The sequence below is a fragment of the Camelus ferus genome, chromosome 23 (genome assembly GCF_009834535.1).
Source record: "Camelus ferus isolate YT-003-E chromosome 23, BCGSAC_Cfer_1.0, whole genome shotgun sequence".
Taxonomy (NCBI): Eukaryota; Metazoa; Chordata; class Mammalia; order Artiodactyla; family Camelidae; genus Camelus; species Camelus ferus.
The window spans coordinates 30884262-30898840 of record NC_045718.1 but is presented as its reverse complement, the minus strand read 5'-3'; the positions used below and the strand labels follow the sequence as shown (position 1 = coordinate 30898840).

Below are 14579 nucleotides of genomic sequence, written 5' to 3'. Positions count from 1 at the left end.
CTGACTCCCAAGTCTGAGCAACTAGAGCTGGCTCAAGCTGGTTCCTGTCTTGGGAACTCTGTAGAGGGTGGGGTTAGTGATATCTTCACTGGAGTGGGCTTAGCCTCCTTGTGGGGCTGCAGACAACCCTGCTGAGCACAGGCGGTGGGGGAGGGGCTGTCCCAGAGGAAGCACTGCCCCTCCTCAAAGCCTGCAGAGCAAGGGCAGCCCGCTCCCTGGCTCCTGCCCCGTTAGCCTGGGATCTGCTTTAGTTGGCCTGAAGCCTGAGGCAGATCAAGCCCCCTCCCTGCAGTACTGACGCAGTGACTGCTGGAGCCCAAGGTGCTGGAGGGAAGAAGGCCTGGGGGTCGCAGGAATCTACAGACACAGCTGCTTTGCTGGGCTGTGGGGGTGGTGTTGGGGCTCCTGCCCATTAGATGGTGGTGATCATCCTGTAACTGATCATGTTCCAGACATTCTGCTTGACTATCTGTCCTTGAGTTCTCTTTGGTGAACTGCCTTCTTGTTACATTTGTTAATTACTTTGTTTCCAAAACAAAATTGGAAATCACGGCTCCTCCTGCCTCACTGGGACCCTGGGTCACAGCCAAGGGCTCTGCTTTCTTTGTTGAATCTGACTTCCTGGGGCTCTTCAGGGATCCTCAAAGACCCTGTTTCTTCCACCTCAGGGGCTTCCAGCCCCTTACATCCAGGGCTTGTGGAAAGGTCAGCCCAGGCCACTTATGAAGGGGGAGGGAACCCCCATGTGTGGAGAGAGCTGCGTCTGAGCTGAGCACAGTGATAAAGACTCAAATGTCAGCAGCTGGGAACCATGTAAAGGTGGGGTTTGCATTTTACAATTTGAGATTCCCGAGGGGTTCCTAAGGACCACGGAGATTGAACAATGTGTCCAAGGTCCTAGCTGATAGTTAGCAGTGTATCTGGCCCGAGAGCCTGGACTCTTCCCACTCTCCTGTGCAGACCATTCCAGCACCCAGAGCTACCTTCTTCTCAGGTTACCCTGGGGACCAGGAGGTGTTTGCAGGTTATATGGGATGGGACCAGCTAATACTCAGACTAATGCTAATACTAATACCAATGCTGAAACTAATACGAATACAGGTTGGTTAGTCCAGTGTGGACTCTGCCTGCTCAAGGTCAAGATCTTTTCAAATCAAGAGTGTAAAGCAGGATAATGTTATCTGCCTGAAGTAGCACACCCTCCTACCCCGTTACTCTGGGCCATGCCCGCCTCCTCTCGTGTTCATTTCTCTCACTCTAATTCTATAATTGATGGTTTATTTGATAGCAGAAACCCCATGTGTTTCATCCACCTCTGTATGTGCAGTGCCCAGGCCAGTGCCTGGCGCATTGTAAGTGCTCGCTAAATCCTTGTGATTGCGACAGTGTACCTGCACGCACACGGCAGGGATTGGGGCCGCACACTCACTGTTGTTCTCAGCACCTGGAGTGGTGCCGGGCAGCAGGAGAAGACACTCCATAAGTACTGAATGAATGAGGGAATGGAAGTGAGTAAACAAGTACCTTGAAGCTCAGCGTTGTAATGGAAAGGGCACTGGCTTTGGTGTTGGGGTGAGACTCCTCGCCTCGCTGTCACTAGCCGTGCGACCTTGAGCGACCCACTTTTCAGATAACCTCCGACATCCCCGTGTCGAATAAGACCCCTCTCGCTCCAGCCCTGACCACTGATGTACGAGATGTATCAGGTTCTCAAAGACAGCTTCAGCTGCTCAGGACAGCTCGTTGGGGCTTTGCAGCTGGATAGGGTTAGAAGGAAAACGCTTCTGCTTCCTTTTGTTTTGTTTTCCAGATTACCCCTTCTACTCTCTATCTCTATATTTGAAAAGGTGGTTGTTTTTCTTTCTGCCCGGTAGACAACGCGTATATTTTGGTGTGGCATCTTCCACATTGTTGCAGAATTAGCCTGCAGCCCTTTCTGAGAGCACAGGGATGCGTGACCCCCCCCCTTGGTAGTGTAGGGTACCACCTTAGGACACATGCTGTTAATGCATGTTTAATGCCTGGATTCTGTTAAAAAACAGGACGACCAGAGAGTTACCCAATTAAGAATTCATTTAGTTCGTGCGCCCAGAGGGCCTGTGCTTACACATCGGTCCTTGTAATAGTGATGAAGATCATTGCCATGGCACAGACATATTATCCAGCAGAATCTGGGAACCCCTGGACACAGCCATCATACATGCATGTGACAGCTGGTGGGATAAAGAATCCACCGCACCCCCAACCCTGAGGACCTGCCCTGCAATTGTAGGAAAGAGGAATAACAACCAGAATAATCATCCTGATGAGAATAATAATCGGCACTCAGACCAATTACATCTTTCACCCAAGAGACACAGTGTGCTCTTGTCACAAATGTTTAGTCTAGTGTTGGGGCAAGGAGATGGGGAACAGTGCAGGGAGTAGAGAAGATGCTCTAGGGACAGGAATGAGAAAGAAACAAGCGGTCTGGCTTTTGGAAGGTCCTTCTTTTGACGGCCGTCTGAGTCCTTTGCAGGCTCCCACTAATGCCTTCTTTTCCTCTTCTTTTTGCACTCAGCATGATCTACACTTTAGTGAGCTCTTAACTCAAAGACCACGCACATCACCAGAGACTGGGATGGGAGAGGCCTGAGGCTGAGAAGTCCACTTGTGCTGGTGATTGGAGAAGGGACCAGTGTGGAGATGTGTGAGAAAGAGACGGGCAGACACTCTGAATCGGGAGCCGGAAGCAGGCGGCAGCCAGCCCCCGAGTAAGCCCGCTGCGCGCACGTGTCGTTGCCCTGTGTGTCGGTCCTTGGCGTTCACACCATTCATACCGTTCACACCTCCCACTCGGGCTGCCCATGCCTCCTGAGCAGCAGGTGCACGAGGGGTGACGAAACGCTAAAGCTCCCCTGAGCGAGAACCGCTGCTTGCTGAATCCACTTTATCCAACGGCTCCGTGCAAGTTCACGCTGAGTTCCTGGACGGTGGGGGTGGACACTGGAAGGCTGGAAGGTGCCAGCTAAGGAACGGCCTGACCCAGAGTCGAGGATGAGTCTATGGGACCGTTTGAAGGCCTCAAGGATGTCATGGGCTACCCGAGACTCTTCTGTTTCTTCCAGCCCTGGCCATGCCCTTCACTTCGATGGGAGGGGCTTGGAAGGTGTGCAGATTTGCCTCCGGCTGTAACCAGCCCTGAGCCTGCAGGGGTGCCTATTTCATGCTCTGCTTTATGAGAGCCCAGCTTAGTGACTTCCGTGACATCATGTGCTGAGTTTGGGGCAGTAGGTTGGTAAGGAGTTATGGCCAAAGTCATGGGTTGGGGAGGGAGGAAGGGAGGAGAAGGGAAGTCATAGGAAAAGATGATTTTTTAAAACATTTATGACGTGTTCAAAGTGTTACTCCTTCACCTCCACAAACTGTATTCTTCCGTTGTCATCCCAAAACATCATGGGGCCATTGAATTCAAACCAACTGGTCAAAACACTAGTCAAAGCCTCCTAATCTTAAGGATTCCAAGAAAAAGCCAGAAAAACCTGCAGTGGCAGCTCTGTACTGTGGGCATCCGGCAGCCAAGAAGCGAGACAACGTAATTATAGCTTCATTTGTGATGCCGCATCATTCGTGCTGTTCGGTTCAACACGAGGACATTAGCTCGTTTAGAATTTTCCGTTCGACATTCTCTCCTTTTTGGGTAGGAGTTGTGCTCGGGGGTTGTAAATAATGACAAGGCTGAGAATTTTTTATTACGTTTAAATTAGGCACAGTGATTTTGACCTTATTCCCCAAACTTTCCTTCTTTTCTTCAGTTTGACACACACAGGCTATTTATACGTGTACCAGCGTCTATCTGAAGTCTGTGACTCAGGTTTATGAATGGTTGTTTGTGTAACACGTGTGCTATGTTTAAAACGCTGCGACCACTTGAGTGTCTCACCTACCTGGCTGTCTCATTTAAACCCATTACGGGCTGGCTTCAGCTCCATATAGTTGGTAAACTAGTAGGTAGAAAAAGTTTTAAAAAGGCATTTTGCTTCTAAAAATTCTACAGAAAACAAAAAGGCAGACTTCTGCTCTGAGGCTGAAGGTTTAGAGCTGGAGGATTTGAGGCAGTATTTTTGGGAGCAGGCTTCCCCTTGGCCAGTACCCATCATCCTGGCTGAGTAACTGTGGTTGGGATGGAGAGTTTCCTTTACGGCTGGCTAGCCTCGTCTCTGACTGCATTCCCGAGATGACCAGCTGCCTTCATCCAGAGAAACAAGCCCTGGGTTCCAGGCTGCAGACAGTAGATCTGACCCCACCGCCGTCTTGCAAATGCAACTGGAGGCAGGGGGTCGATGGCCCATGTTACTTCTCACCATGGAACTGTTTTGTTTTTATACTTTACCTCCTTCCGAAAAGATTTGCAATAATGGCAGATACAAGTACACCAAGACTGTTAGAATGGAAATAGGAAATTCAGACTTAGAAAGGAGGAGGACGCAGAGATACTGACTTCCTGAGGTGTTTTATCTACTGTGATTGAGCCTTAAGTTTAGTATCATTTCTCTTAGCAACAAATAATGGCAATTCACATTTACACAGTGCTTTGCATTTTACCGATTGCTTTCACATCTCATTTGACTTTCTTCAGAATCCTATGAAGTAGATACTAGTCTTTTTTCCCATTTTCTAAGTGAGGAAGCTGAGGCTCAGAGAGGGTAAGCGAGTCACTATAGTCACACAGCAGTCACAGACCTGCCTTTGAACCCAGGTTGTCTGACCTTAAAAAACTCTGTGTCCTTTCCATCACACCTGAGAGCCGGCATGGTAATTGAGGGTCCTGTTAGGGTTTGATTAGCATTCACTGTTTGAGAAAAGGAGAAGTTTCTTTAAAGTAGAGCTATAGAGAAAGTACCTGGTTTTCTTCCTTTGTGTGCCAGCCTGACTTGCTTTACTGTGGGAGGTTCTTCTTTAAGGTGATCTCCTAAAAGCTTTAAAAGCTTTTATGAAAGAGAGACATCCAAATACTTCTCCCACATGAGCTGTGACTGAGAAGGAATTCCAGCGGTTGTTCAGAGTTGGAGCCGATTTTCACTTCCCGGGGGAAGCTAGTCACGATGGTAAGAGTAAGAGTAGTGGCACGGTTGGCAGAGCCGTGTTGTGCGCCAGGAGTTACGCCAGGACGTCTCCGGACCTCTCCCAGCTCTCACAACGCCCCCACGAGACAGGTTGCGTGTTCTCCTCTGCCTGCTTTACAGGTCAGGAAACCAGGGAGGCTCAGGGCAGGTAAGTCTTCCCCAGATGAATCAGCCAGATGAGAGCTTGATGCTGTAAGTAGGTGGCCAGATAGTAACAGTAGCTATAAACTGAGGTGTCGAGCATGGTTCTGTATATTTCAGATGCTTTTTGTCTGCTCCTCATAAGAATACCGTGAAGTTGGTATTTTCTCTGTTTTATAGATGTAGAAGGTCCCAGCAGATGAGTTACTTGCAGGGACCCATGGCCAGTGCGAGGTGTGCAGTAACTACATCTGGAATCTAAACCCAGGTCTGCCTCTTCTCATGTAATTTTTCCTTCTTGAATCTCTTTGTCGCTCATTGTTTATCCTATAGAAATAATCAAAGGGAGGGAGGAGAGTGGAGGAGAAAGCACGCTGGAGAAATCACAAAGCAATTGTTACCCTTGGGTGATGGAGAGCCCTTCCTACCCAGCCCGTGCCCGGCATCATGGAGGGAGCTTCTCGGGGAGCACAGACATCACATGAGGGTGGTGCTGGCGACCTGGTTCCCATTCCCTTAGAGAAGCAGAGCTGTGGGCCTGGCATGGCTGTGCCCCAAGGGTCAGAGCCGGGCCAGGGGAGGTCCCTTAGACTTACTTTCCACTTCACTAAGTGAGGTGAGGGCTGGCACCTGCTGCACCGACTTGTCATTAAGATTAAATGAGTTAATGAGTTCATATTTGCAGAGAACTTAGAAGGGTGCCCGCACATGGTAAGCACTACCGAACTCTTTGTAGGACATGAGTCTTCCTCTCCATCCGCCGTTCTTCCTCTGCCCGGTGCCCACCCAGGGCAAGGTCCTCTGATGGGAGAGAAGTCACCTGGCCAGTGGGAAGGGAGTGAAGACCTTGGACTCAGCTACCCTCCTGATGCCTCATTTTCATCTGTCGAGTCCTGAGCGGAGGTCAGGCTGGGACCTGACACCTCTTGTCAATGCCATGTTCTCTGGCCAATAATCATAACAGCTGCCGTCGAATGCTTGCTGTATGCCAGGCACTGTGCAAAGCACTTGGCAAGCATGGCCTCGTTTAATCCACACAACGGTGTTATGAGGTAGGAACTATTCCTGACCCCAGTTTATAGTTGAAACACTAAAGCTTACAGAGGTTAAATAAATGCGCGAACGTCACAAGTACTGGGAAGTCATGGAGCCTAGGCTTCAGGCAAGGACGCCAGGCCCTTGACTGTTTTTTCCTGTTTTTTAGATTGAAGTGTGGTTGATTTACAATGTTCTGTTAGTTTCTGGTGTACACACACACACACACACACACACACCCTTGAATCACTTTGCTGTACACTAAGTTGTTTTCCATTATAGGTTATTACAAGATATTGAATTTAGTTCCCTGTGTTAAACAGGAGGCCCTGGTTGTTTAGCTCTGGCTGTTTTTACATTCCTGAAAGAGTGACACAGGACAGGGAGGGCAATGGGACGTGAAGATGAGTGGAAAAGGGGATGAAGAAGGGAGCACAGGGGTGGAACTGTCCCAGAAGTGTGGCTCTGCTCACCTGACAGTGTGCAGAGCAAGCAAGTCCTTGTAAATGACTTTGTAATCAGAAGGATTTGAGCCACAGGATCTTGGGCCAGCTTCCTAACCTTTCTGAGACTCAGCTTTCCCATCTGGAAAATGGGGCTAATAAGACCTCCCTTTGATTGCGGTTGTGCTAGGTAAAGTAATTGTGTGCCTAGAGCTCGTACAGAGAGCCTGTCTCGGAACTGGTGCTCAACAAAGCTTTGTCCTCTGCTGCACTCCACTCCCTTCCCTGCACAGAGCTGAAGGGAGGATTATGTAGAACAAAATGGTAAAAGGCTTCTCATAGTAGCACATGGCAGCATTCAATGATCTTAGCTTCCTTCCTCGCCTCCCTCAATCCTGGGGGCGGACTGTCCCAGACACGTGACGTGGGTACCAGAGCTCAGCCTTCTGGGGAAAATCTCCCCTCTGCTTCCTATTTTTAGGCTTGGTAATTGCACCAGTGTTGAATAAAGTTGTCACCATTATGACAGTTTTGCTCTTCTGTGTAAGAGATGAACGCAGCCAGCAAAATGCTTTGACAACAATTAATTGTGCTCACGCTGTGTCATCGTGCAGATCCGTTTCATACCTTTTCTTTTCTTGGATTTGGGCTGCTCTCTTCCAAACCGCGCTCCGAAAACTGAAGTTTACATCTCAGGGCTGCCTCTGCTCCCGAGGCTTAGGCAGAAGGCTGTCATCCCTGTAGGTGTTTGAGGTGGCATCCTGAAATGTGCCCCGTGACTCGCCTAATCCAGGCAGAGGGAAGAATGATCAGAGCAGAAAAGTGATTCTTCAGGACACAACCAAGTGTTTTCAGGGAGAGATGGGACAGGTTTTGGCTTTGTCCTCGTTAGGAGACGGGAGCAGTCTTGTTGCCAGGAGCCCTGCTGTGTGATGCAGGTATTTTGTGCAGCTGCATTTGCAGAGGGAATAAAACCTTACCGCTGACATCTTGGATTGGGTTTCAGCTGCTGCTCACAATTCGGAAGTAGATACAGGGTCAACCCAGCCACAGAACAGTGTCTTCCAGGCTTTGCCCCCACCTTCTCTATGATGAGCTCTGCTCCTTTTAAATTCTACCCAGAAAGCTCTGGATGCCCCAGGAGTGTCTTCCTGTGTTGTGAACTTGATCTCTTGGACATCTTGTGATGCTCACATTTTCTTCCTTTCCAGCCAGTAGTTTGCTGGAGGTGGCTATAAGGCTTGTGAGAGCCAGTTGTTAAATTTTTAGGGGTTTTGCTAAGTGGTTGTTAAATGCAGGCATTATCGACAGTGGTTATGTAAGCTTATAATTAAATTAAAACCAAAGGTAATACATAGTCACAACTTAGCACCTTCTAAGGAACATTTACTGTGTTTCACTGTTATCCGTGCTCTTGTGCTTGTGTCTGTTGTATGGACGGTGGGAACAGCGTACAACAGGGCACTTCTGTACACCTCCTCCCATCTTTGTGTTCAGCGATATCCCGTTAATAGCTTGAAATCAGCCACAGTAGGAGTATTTACACCACAGAAATGGTCAGATGCTACAGGTTAGGTCCCCCCTCCCCCTCCCCTTCTGGTGCTAGTTGTTAAGCACTTACTAGTACTCATTGTTCACATCAACCAGTACACACGATTCCCTGCTCTGGCATGTGGTAGGGCTACCCTGGGAGCCAGTAACCAGAGTTCCATGAAGGCTTGGGCACCAGAACCCAATGTTCAAGATCCTGGAAGTGCCACTGCTGTCATGCCCAGACCTGCCACCCACCCCATAGCAGTGACACCAGTGGTGCTGCCACTTAAGCTCTTTTTGTCTCCTAGAGGTGATCGGAAGGGACTTTCAGTTTTATGCTCTGTAGGCCATGACGGCTTGGGCTTGGAGATGTAAGTGTAACACACTTTGCTGAGTGTGGACATGCTTTTGTACTTTGACCCTAGCGCCACTGCCCTTGAATTAGCTTGGGGACCGTCATTCTTCCTATAGGATGAGTCCCTTCCCAGGATTCTTCCAAGGTCCCCATGCAGCCAGGCCTGTGCCTCTAGTCTGAATGCTGGGGGAACACAGACTGTACCCTACTAGTTACCCACCACCTAAGGTGGATGAATGATTATAAGATGATAAGTAAGATAAGACCTGTGCGGTGCCTGGGGCTATGTTTTGCACACAGTACAAGCCCAGTAACCATTGCTCCTTCCTCTGCGGGGCTTTGCAGGCAGTTCACAGCGTGGGTGTGCCCTCCTAGGCAGCCTACGGGAACCACTCTTCTGTGTGTACTCTCTCCTCCAGGAGCTGGTCTCCTGCCTGGGACCCTGGGACCTCAGGGGCCAGACACACACCTTTTGGTTTAGAGACCCAACAGTCAGGGGGAGATTGTGTTATTTCCTGGAGTGACTACCTGACAGCCAGGGAGAGAGCCCAAAATGCCACTCCAGTGCTTCTGTTCAGGTGTTGTCACGGGAATCTGCGTAGTAAACCCTGTCCTTCTCAGAAATGCTTGGCCGGAGAGAAAGACATCATCTTTCTGGTGGGAATATCTTCCGATATTTTAGAGTAGGGGAAGTAGAGAAAATGAGAACCCAGTAATTACCAGTCCCCACATTAAATTACAGTCAAGCACATCCGTCAGGTCCCCATGCCTGGGACAGTCTGGTTTGGTTGCAGCAATGGAAACAGCAGGGCAGCGCTAGAGGCATTGGGGGAAATTTTGTGGGTTGGTGGCATCAGCGGACGGATCTTGAGATGCTGCTCTTACTCTCCCATAGCTCAACTGAGAGTGGGTTTGATGCTAAAGTAACTCTAGACTCCACAGGATACAGAGACCCTCTCAGTGGGGTGGAGACTGTAGCATAATCTAATGCCGGGCGGATGGGCCAGATCCCCAAGGGATGGCTCGCAATCCTGCACCCTGGGCCACCAGCCTTTAAAATCAGCAATTCTTTGTATTAATATTTCACGGTTGAATTAAAACAACTGTGCCGCAAGATTGAGCCCTTACCCCACAGGTTACAAGCGCAGTGGACACCTTAGCAGTAAAGCCCCAGTAGCAGCTGTGGCAGTTACCACTTCTAGGTGAAAAAGAATAAAATGAGGCCTAATCACATTTTTTATCTGAGACATCTGCCACCTAGGTTGGGGGTCACTGGGGACCCCCCCCATCACAGGTTTCAGCCTCACAGTTTGGGGAAGCCCAGCCCACGCCAGACCCAAGTGTTCAGCGCCAGTCGGATGATGACACTTTCTCAGGAGCTAAACAGACGGAACCCAGGAGTGCTGGTTCCTGGACCAGCATCAGCCTGGAAGGTGGAAGGTCGTCCTGAAAGGGGTGCTGGGGGGCTTTGCCCTTGGCCCTGTCCTGTTCTACATTTATTATCAGTGACCACCACTTGAAGGCAGCGGATTAATTCTGGGATAGTACAAAGCTGAAAAGGATTAAATTAGGAAAGGAAGAGTTTTTTTTTTAAAAAATCACAAAGCCAGACTCACTAGAGGGAGTATAACAGGCATAAACGGAAGGTCTCGAGATTGAGCTCCAAGTAGTCAGCAGCAGGGTCTGGAAGAGGGCGAGGGCGGAGGAGGGGGGAAGGGGGGACGCGTGGTGGGCAGTGGGTTTTAACTGACGCTGAGCGGATGGTGAGCAAACTGATCTGCCTGAAAGCTACGGCAGTGTTAGGCTTCGTTATACAAAGTCTGGAGTGATGTGGCAGAAGGTGGCCCCAGTGTCCTCAGCCCCCATCAGCTCTCTGAGACTGTAGACTGAGCCTGTTCAGTCTACAGTCATGGTCTTTGAGAGTGATGCTGAGAATTTCGACTGTGTCCAGAGCAGGGCATCCAGAGTCCAGCTCACAGGACTGGGCAGAGAAGCTTCAAGAAGACTGTTTTCAAAGAATCAAAGACCAAAAGCTCCAAGAGGGCTGAGAGCAGGAATTGAGGGGCAGCGACCCTCCCAGACCCCTTCCTCTCCAAATGGAATTAGAGCAATTGCTTGCCTGGGAGGGCTCAGGAGAGGTGTCAGGCGGAAGGAGTGCTCTGTGTCAAATTCCCGTGGGGACCACTGGCTGAGCACATCAGCAGGCTTGCCCAAACCTACCTGGGCAGGGCTCCTGCCATCATGAGCATCACGAGGGAGGACGGTCTCTCTGAAATGCAGCGGCAGAGGCTCAGAGAGAGGCGTGGGACAGAGCTCTCAGGGCTCCATGGTGACCGAGGGATGAGTATGTATTATGTGATGGAATGGGTTTCACAGATGGAACTCGGCATTGCAGGTCATGTGAAAAAGTTGGGCTTGCTCCAGAGTGGACACCACACTGATGATAATTCATCCACATCATAGGAATGTAGGAAAGGCTGGGTTCCTTAATAAACAGGAAGGGTTGAATTCAGTACCCCACAGATGATGGACTCTTTGAGGACAGATATTTCTTTTGATAGCTCCAGAGCTGTGCTTACTCCTTAACAGACCACAGTAAATACACGTTGAATTAAGTTGATTTTTGGATTGCTTTTGGAATCAGCAGGAGGCAGAGATAAGCCTCAGAGTCAGTAGGAATCAGTGTCCCGTGAGGCGTGGAGGAGGGAAGAGTATTAAAACACACAGCCTGTGTCCTGGAAACATCTTGCCACGTCCAGTAGCAGGAAAACAGGCAAAGGCACGTACAGGATGTCTGCAGGTTGTTTCCCACTGCAACCCCCCTGGGCTCACTCTCCTCCAAATCACTGAAACACACGACTCCAAGACTTGAGGGAGCAAAGACCACTGGGTCTCCAGTGTCACAGAGTGACTGACACTAAACTCCACCAGCTTTTGTACCCATAACAGTTTAGAAAAACTTGAGGAAAAAAAAAAAGCCAGGTCTTTGACTGTTGTTAATTGACGTGAAGAGGCTGGCTCATGGAGCAGCCGTGGGAGAGTAAGACACAGGAAACCCAGTACCACGCAGGTGTCTGGGCCCATCTTTGACTCGGCCCTTGTGCGGTGCTTCTGGCAGAATCAGAGCTTTTGTGGCCCCACTCTGCCCTCACCCCCTCAGGAGTTCTCCAAGCTGAGGCCGGGGTGGAGGGAAGGGAGCAGGTGGGAGCAGAGTAGGTGGACAGGGAGATTGACTTTAATATCTATCGTGTCCATAAAGGTTGCCCTTTGTTCATGTCCACCTTTGGGGGAGTTGGTCAGTCTGGTCTCAAGGGAAGCAAGGGAGAGGGCAGGACTGAGCTGGGTCGTGGATGGTAACATGTTCAGTTTGGATGTTGTGTAAGTCAAGGTAATTCCAGCTGTGGTGTGATTGAGTCTGGCTCCATTTCCGCTGTTTGCTTGCTGACAGCTTTCAAGCCTCATCATGTCCCCTTTCCCTTCTTCCCACTTCTGGGCAAACCAGTAAGAAAGTCTGCCTGCTCCCTCCCTTGACACCAGAGGGAAGTTTCAGCCACATAAAACCTGGCCCATGTGTTGGAGCCTTCCCTTGTCCCATCGGCTAACCACAATACAAGCCAAAGCCAGTCCCCATCACGCTCTCAAGCCATTTTTTGACCTGTTTGGGAGCCTGCCGTGCTTTCCCCTGCAAGGCTCATTCTCTGAGCCATGATTTCTTCATGCCCTCTTGTGCACTGTGTGTGTGGCATCATCAACCTCAACATCCAAATCGAGTTTTGGGGTGGGGGGTTGGTCTGGCCCCCACCCCAGGGCAACCAAAACAATACGGTAATAGATAAACCCTGAATACAATGGAAGTTTAGCTCAGGTTCATGTCCTAGGCCAATGCACGAACTCCTGGTCAGACAGCCTTCCAGGAGCTCATTCAGAGACCCAGGCTCTTTCCATCTTGCAGCTCCCCCTGCTCGTGGTTATTAGAATCCTCTCCATTCAGGCAACAGATAGGAAAAGAGCAGCAAAGGTCCCATGATAGGCTTTTGGAGGGGTCAGGCTTGAAACTGGTCCACTCACTTCCCAACTTCCCTTTGCATAGAACTCAGTGCACAGCCACAGCCACCCACACGGAGGGCTGGGAACTGTCATCTGGGTGAGTTTTGGTGAATGCATAGCAGTCCCCACTACCTATATGTTGACTTTGAATATCAACTGGTCATTAGGTGAGATATTTAAAAGGCAGTAGGCTAGAGAGGTCAGAGGAGAAAGTTCTGGATTAGAGCTATACATTTATAAGTCTACTTTCTAGGCAATAAAAGGGAAAAGGGAAGGAAAAGGAAAAAGAGAATGTCTATTTGTAATTTCCTTTTCGTTTGGTTTGCATCTTTGAGGATTGCCTCCTAGAACCTCACTAGCAGTAATGGGGTATTGACGAGGGAGAAATTGAGCAGGAAGATGTGAAATACCATTTCTTTAGAATTAGAATCTGCAGCTTGTCTACACACACACTTTTATAAATATTTTATTTTAATGATCTGGCCCCTCCCGTCTCCTGCCCTTTTAAGCCTCCAATGAGAAGAAGAAAGGAAGTAGCCAGCTAATTGGAGAGGAGAATGAAGGAATGGCAGAGTCGGTAAAGAAGTGAGGAAATCAGCCTGCTATTTTCAGGCTATGAAAGTCTTCCCAGAAGTCATTATGGTCTCCTTGCCGCCAGTTAATTTCATTTTAGATGAAGTTGAAAGATAATCTGATCGATTTCATTATCTCTGCAAATAATTCATAAATTCAGATGAACTCAGAACTATGACATAGCATGTAGGAGGATTTTCAAGGTCTGACAAGGTGCTAATTACCAGGACTGCACCGGAGCTGACAGCTGGTATAGGAATGATCTCCTTTTTATTGAAATTCTCTATGTGATTAGGGAAAAAGACAGCTAAATCAGCAGCAATTTGGCAGACTCATTGTTGCTCCAGTGCAGACCAACAGAGCTGTGTGTGCATGTGTGTGTGGGGATGGCAGGATCTGTGCCTGACTTAGAACTTCACAGGCAGCAGATGCTCACATCTAGCCAATGACAAGAGCAGTTCAGATAGGCAGAGCTGAATGACATGTTCAGTTCCAGAATCCTGAAGAAACCTGAGGAAGGGAATCAGAATACATTCATCCACCCAAGCCCACTCCTTTGTAGTAGCTCCTGCCTTGCTCAGACTGGAGATGTGTTGCTGCATTAGCTGGTTACATCCATTCTACAGTCTCCTCCCCTGCCCCTAGACAGATGGCAGAAAGTGAGGATGAAACATGGTGTACCAGAAGGAAAGATTATGCCTTCTGGAAGCACTAAAGCATTGCTTGATGGTAAGTATATTTGAGCCGATGGAATATCTTCTACAACCCTGAAACGTGTATGCTTGAAATAAACTCATAAATTTCAGGAAAACCGTAACAGTGAATGGATAGATAGAGTGTGTATATTGAAGATTAGTACTTGCAAGTTAGTTTTTCTGTGTATATCGCTCATTCATTTATTCCATGAGTTTATAAAATACCTTTCATGTACAGCACCAAATACAGAAAGGTGAGTAAGATGAAGCTGAAGCTGCCCTCAGCCTTAAAGGAGCTCACACCTTCTATTTCTCTACCTCTGTCTCCATCAGTGCATCTATCTATCCATGCATCCATCCAACCATCCAAGATGCCTATTGGGTCCTTAGTGGCTGTCAAAGATTCAGCTGTGTCTCAAACCCCCAATATTATAGCTCCTTGAAACTCTAAAAGCCCTTCCCACAGTTTCTTTGTGTTTGTGTCAAACCTGATGTTTGCTTCTCCTCCTTCTCTCTGCTTCTGTGCTTTTGGGTTGCCCGGATAGTCGTTATTCCAACACTTTAGTGTGGACACAAAGCCTTGCTCCACCACTGGTTTCTGCTCTCCAATTCCTGTGTCTCCATTATTTTGAGTTTAGTCATTTTACATCAG

General features: G+C 48.9%; 1 protein-coding gene across 4 annotated transcripts in view; it reads left to right on the top strand.

Annotated features, from left to right (window-relative positions):
* Positions 1 to 14579, top strand: part of CNIH3 (cornichon family AMPA receptor auxiliary protein 3) — a 194772-nt gene that overhangs the window by 95156 nt on the left and 85037 nt on the right. For 2 of the 4 annotated variants that reach the window (XM_032466613.1, XM_006188130.3), the window contains one exon: positions 2561 to 10285. The exons of the other annotated variants lie outside the window; for them this stretch is intronic. In XM_032466613.1, coding sequence (XP_032322504.1) covers positions 2561 to 2588 — 28 coding nt within the window. In that variant the 3' untranslated portion in view covers positions 2589 to 10285. Of the gene's footprint in view, positions 1 to 2560; positions 10286 to 14579 lie in introns of those variants that run through there. 4 annotated transcript variants of the gene reach the window in all.